At 42.0% G+C, this 4351-nt stretch overlaps 2 protein-coding genes across 2 annotated transcripts in view; both read right to left on the reverse strand.

Moving 5' to 3' along the window:
* LOC113634622 overlaps window positions 1-885 on the reverse strand; it is a 2052-nt gene extending 1167 nt beyond the window's left edge. The window contains exon 1 of the mRNA XM_027133704.2: window positions 327-885. Within this exon, the coding sequence (XP_026989505.2) occupies window positions 327-779 (453 nt within the window). The 5' untranslated portion in view covers window positions 780-885. The remainder of the gene's footprint in view (window positions 1-326) is intronic.
* Window positions 886-1915: 1030 nt separating this feature from the next.
* LOC113634621 (calcium homeostasis modulator protein 6-like) lies at window positions 1916-4111 on the reverse strand. The gene is made up of 3 exons (XM_027133702.2): window positions 3368-4111; window positions 2855-2966; window positions 1916-2722 (listed from the first exon to the last, which is right to left on the reverse strand). The coding sequence occupies exons 1-3, from the start codon at window positions 3833-3835 to the stop codon at window positions 2640-2642; spliced, it is 663 nt and encodes a 220-aa protein (XP_026989503.2). The 5' UTR covers window positions 3836-4111; the 3' UTR covers window positions 1916-2639.
* Window positions 4112-4351: the final 240 nt, after the last annotated feature.

Below are 4351 nucleotides of genomic sequence, written 5' to 3' on the forward strand. Positions count from 1 at the left end.
AGAACTGGAGTGTCCTGCACTGAGCCCTGACTCTGACTCAACACCACTGAACACCGACTGAACCCCAGACCTCCTCACCAACATCAGTGTCTGATCTCACTAAAGCTCTTGTAGCTGAATGATCACTAATCCCCACAGACACAAACCTACATCTAGTGGAGAAGCTTCCAGAAGTCTGGACTGATTAAAACACTGAAATGGAACAATTACCTGTTTATCACAGACGTGTGAGTGTGAAGGCGACGGAGCCGCATTTGTTTGGCTCTAGAATGTATTTAGTAGAACTCATAAAGGATGTTTGTGGTCTGTGTGGAGTTCAGACTCACCTGAGATTTGGTGACATTCCTCTGAGTCTCCTGCAGACGTCCCAACACCTCCGTCTCGTTTCCTCTGGGTTTGCACCACTTTAAAGCTCCAGTCTCCGTGTACTCACCGTCCCAGTGTGAACACGCACAGGCCATGTAATTACCATCAAAAAAGAAGAGAAACAGCCAGATGAAGGATGTGAGGAAAGAGTAGAGAACTTTATTACATGTTGAGTTGCCTTTCATTACTTTATCTTCTGGCTTTGAGTCCATGAAAAATAGAGTTATAAGAAAGCAGATGATGAAAGGCACTACGGCATAACACACACAGATCCCTTCATTAAAGCCCGGCTGACAAGGACAAACAAAATCGTTGTCCATCATTTTCTCCAAGACAACCAGAACCACACTGGAGACCCCCAGATTTCCAACACGGTCCCTCAAAAAGTCTGTGATCTGTTTCCCATCAGACATGATGACAGGTGAGGGACGCAGTGAGCGGAGGTGAAGAACGAGTCTTTATGAGTTTCTTTAATAATGGATCTCTCTCTCTCTCTCTCTCTCTCTCTCTCTCTCTCTCTCTCTCTCTCTCTCTCTCCGTCGTTCCATCACTCCTCCCTCAGTATACAAGTAGAGGAGGAGACGTAAAAGACACTGTACATAAAGCAGCCACAAAGTTTTTGTTATAAAAAAAAGTGATATAAAGAAAACAACAGAGACATCAGACCGCACGTCATTTATTACCCGAGCAAACGGAGTGTTATTAACAAGGTATTAAAGTTTATACGGCTTGTGAAGAGGTCGCGTTCATCTTTGTTAGTATAGAATGGTGTTAGGTCGTGTTCAAACAGAGTGTCTGCTTTTTTTCATCTGCTATGTTGACAGTAAATAAGATGTAAATGAAATGTAAATAAGATGTAAATAAGGGTCTGGTGATGGACGAGCACGGAAAGAGTTTTATTTATAACATAAACACAGCCGTGAACATCACACCACCATGAAACTAGTGTGTGTGTGTGTGTGTGTGTGTGTGTGTGTGTGTGTGTGTGTGTGTGTGTGTGTGTGTGTGTGTGTGTGTGTGTGTGAGTGATGGTGGGATGAAACAGAGCTTATTATTTACTTTCACTTTCAGTCACTGAAAATCTGAGAATCTACAAAAATATTTTTTTATGACTGCAGAATTTGACAGATTTGCTGTGACACGTCTCAGCTGAAGGACAATCTTCTTATACAATAAACTTAAAAGCCAAAATCAGCAGCAGGAGAAAAGATGAAGGTTCTGAGAAACACAAGAATAACAAATGATAGCGTGATGATAGAGTGATACAAACCACAGGAAACTGCAGTGTTGTTGTCTCCTCACACTCGCGTACACACTGAACACACACTCTTTATTTCCTTTCTTTCTTCTTTTTGTCTAATTTGGAGTTTTATTTTAATGGTATTGTGTTTTTGGGGTTTTTTTATTTAATATTTAAGGTTTTATCGTATAGCAAAATAAATAAATAAATAAATAAATAAATAAATAAATAAATAAATAAATACACACCAAAACACAACAGTGGAATCAGCTGTAACTTCTGAACAATCTGACAGGATGGAGGTTTGAGTTCAATATAAAAGTTTTTATTGTAATATCAAACACAAGGTCCTGAAATCCCTGTGATCTGTCTGATCTAAATCCCTGGGATCTGTCTGATCTAAATCCCTGGGATCTGTCTGATCTAAATCCCTGGGATCTGTCTGATCCAAATCCCTGGGATCTGTCTGATCTAAATCCCTGGGATCTGTCTGATCTAAATCCCTGGGATCTGTCTGATCCAAATCCCTGGGATCTGTCTGTCTGATCTAAATCCCTGGGATCTGTCTGATCTAAATCCCTGGGATCTGTCTGATCCAAATCCCTGGGATCTGTCTGTCTGATCTAAATCCCTGGGATCTGTCTGATCCAAATCCCTGGGATCTGTTTGTCTGATCTAAATCCCTGAGATCTGTCTGATCTAAATCCCTGGGATCTGTCTGATCTAAATCCCTGGGATCTGTCTGATCTAAATCCCTGAGATCTGTCTGATCTAATCCCTGGATTCTGTCTAATCTAATCCCTGTGATCTGTCTGATCTAATCCCTGTGTTCTGTCTGATCTAATCCCTGGAATCTGTCTGATCTAAATCCCTGGATTCTGTCTAATCTAATCCCTGTGATCTGTCTGATCTAAAGAGGACTGAAAATGAAACTGAAGTTGTTTACACTAAATCTCGACACAATAACATTTAAAAACAAAACAACAAATAGATCAAAGAACATTTGCAGGAAATCACAAAGCAGTGAATCTTTTCACAAACACGTGATTTCCTCGACCTCACAGACAGACTTCCTGTCGCCGCGTCGACTGTGCAGCTTCATCCTGCTGGGTTCCTCTGGAGGAGAACCGAGACGACAAACATTTAGATGAGAAGATAAACACTGTACACTGACGTAAGAGCTTAATATCACTCCCTACTGTATCACCTCATCAAAGAAGGAGTGAAGTAAAAAAGTGAATAACTGACCAGTGTGTGTCACAGTGTGTGTCACAGTGTGTGTCCCAGTGTGTGTCACAGTGCAGTGGTGTACACACAGCAGAGTGATGAGAACACACACCAGGATGATGAAGCCTAAAATCTGAAACAGAACACCACACACACACACACACACACACACACACACACACACACACACACACACACACACACACACACACCCACACACACACAGATGTATTTATGATCTTCAGTTCTTCAGTGCTCACTGCTCTATTCAGCATCATAAGGTCATTATTACACCTAGGGTTAGGTAACCCATAGGGTTGCCAGATTGGACTCGTTAATAAACACTCCACAATAGATCTTGTTTTATAGAAAATAATCTGAAATAAACCTAATAAACCTTCACAGACATCACTATCTCACCTCACCTCTGTCACTAACACACAGTGTGTGGAATAAACATCTCCTCCTGCAGTATGAATGATACAGTTGGATGTCCACCTGCCTCACAGGTGTGTTCCTGAACTCAGAACTCACCTGAGATCTGGAGATCCACTTCAGAGTAATCTGCTGGCTCTCTAACTCTGAGGTTTTATTTCCTGTGGGTTTGCACCATCGTTCAATCCCCAGCTTGTCAGAATGAGCGTACACACCTTCCCAATCTGAGACAGCACAGGCCACGTATCCACCGTCAAAGAAGAAGAGGAAGAGCCAGACGCTGGCTGTGAGACTGGAGTACAGACCTTTATACCTCTTGGTGATTTCCCTGCTCTGTCTGCCCTCAGTGTTCAAGGACAGGTCTATGAAAGAGAAGGTCAAGAGAAAGCAGCCAAGAGCAGGAACTGCACCATACAGAACACACATGCTTATATTATAGGCACGTTGACAAGGACAGACAAAGTTATAATCCATAATCTGCTCCAGAGCAACCAGAATCAGGCTGAAGATCCCAAAACGTCCAGGTAGCTTCCGCAGGAATTCGACCAGACCTTTAGCACTGATCATGATGACACGTCAGACTGCAGGAACCGGAGTGGAGTCAGACGCTGTGAGGAGTTGTGTGAGTTTTGTTGTGGCAGCTCTGTGGTGTCTCCTCATGTGTGCTGTTCATCACGCCTCCTTTAACCTGCACAGAAGGAACAGAAAAGTAAATATCTAGTAGAGGAGGAGACAGAAACCTCACAAACAGGCTGCTTCTGCTCTGAGGTTGTGTTTCATTACATCAGCACCAAAGCTATGATGCTAAAGACGCTAACAGTATGTGTTGTTCTTACAGGGAAGAACTCGACTGGAGTAGAAGAGAAAACATCAACAGTAGATAGAGTGATGATAGAGTGATGATAGAATGATGATAGAGCGATGATAGTGTGATGATAGTGTGATGATAGTGTGATGATAGAGTGATGATAGTGCATGGGTGTAAATTTCATTTAACAGTAGGGGGGTACAATAAATATAAAATTTCTCATGAGCAATTTTTGAAGGAGGGGACACAAATAATAGTTAAATTGTACTTATAAA

This window comes from Tachysurus fulvidraco, chromosome 26 (assembly GCF_022655615.1).
Source record: "Tachysurus fulvidraco isolate hzauxx_2018 chromosome 26, HZAU_PFXX_2.0, whole genome shotgun sequence".
Lineage (NCBI taxonomy): Eukaryota > Metazoa > Chordata > Actinopteri > Siluriformes > Bagridae > Tachysurus > Tachysurus fulvidraco.

Coding starts and splice junctions, on each gene's coding strand:
- LOC113634621 (XM_027133702.2), bottom strand. CDS start 3,835: ATGATCAGTGCTAAAGGTCTGGTCGAATTCCTGCGGAAGCTACCTGGA. Junction 2,967..3,367: donor AGTGGATCTCCAGATCTCAG/GTGAGTTCTGAG, acceptor GTTCTGTTTCAG/ATTTTAGGCTTCATCATCCT. Junction 2,723..2,854: donor ACACACTGTGACACACACTG/GTCAGTTATTCA, acceptor GTTCTCCTCCAG/AGGAACCCAGCAGGATGAAG.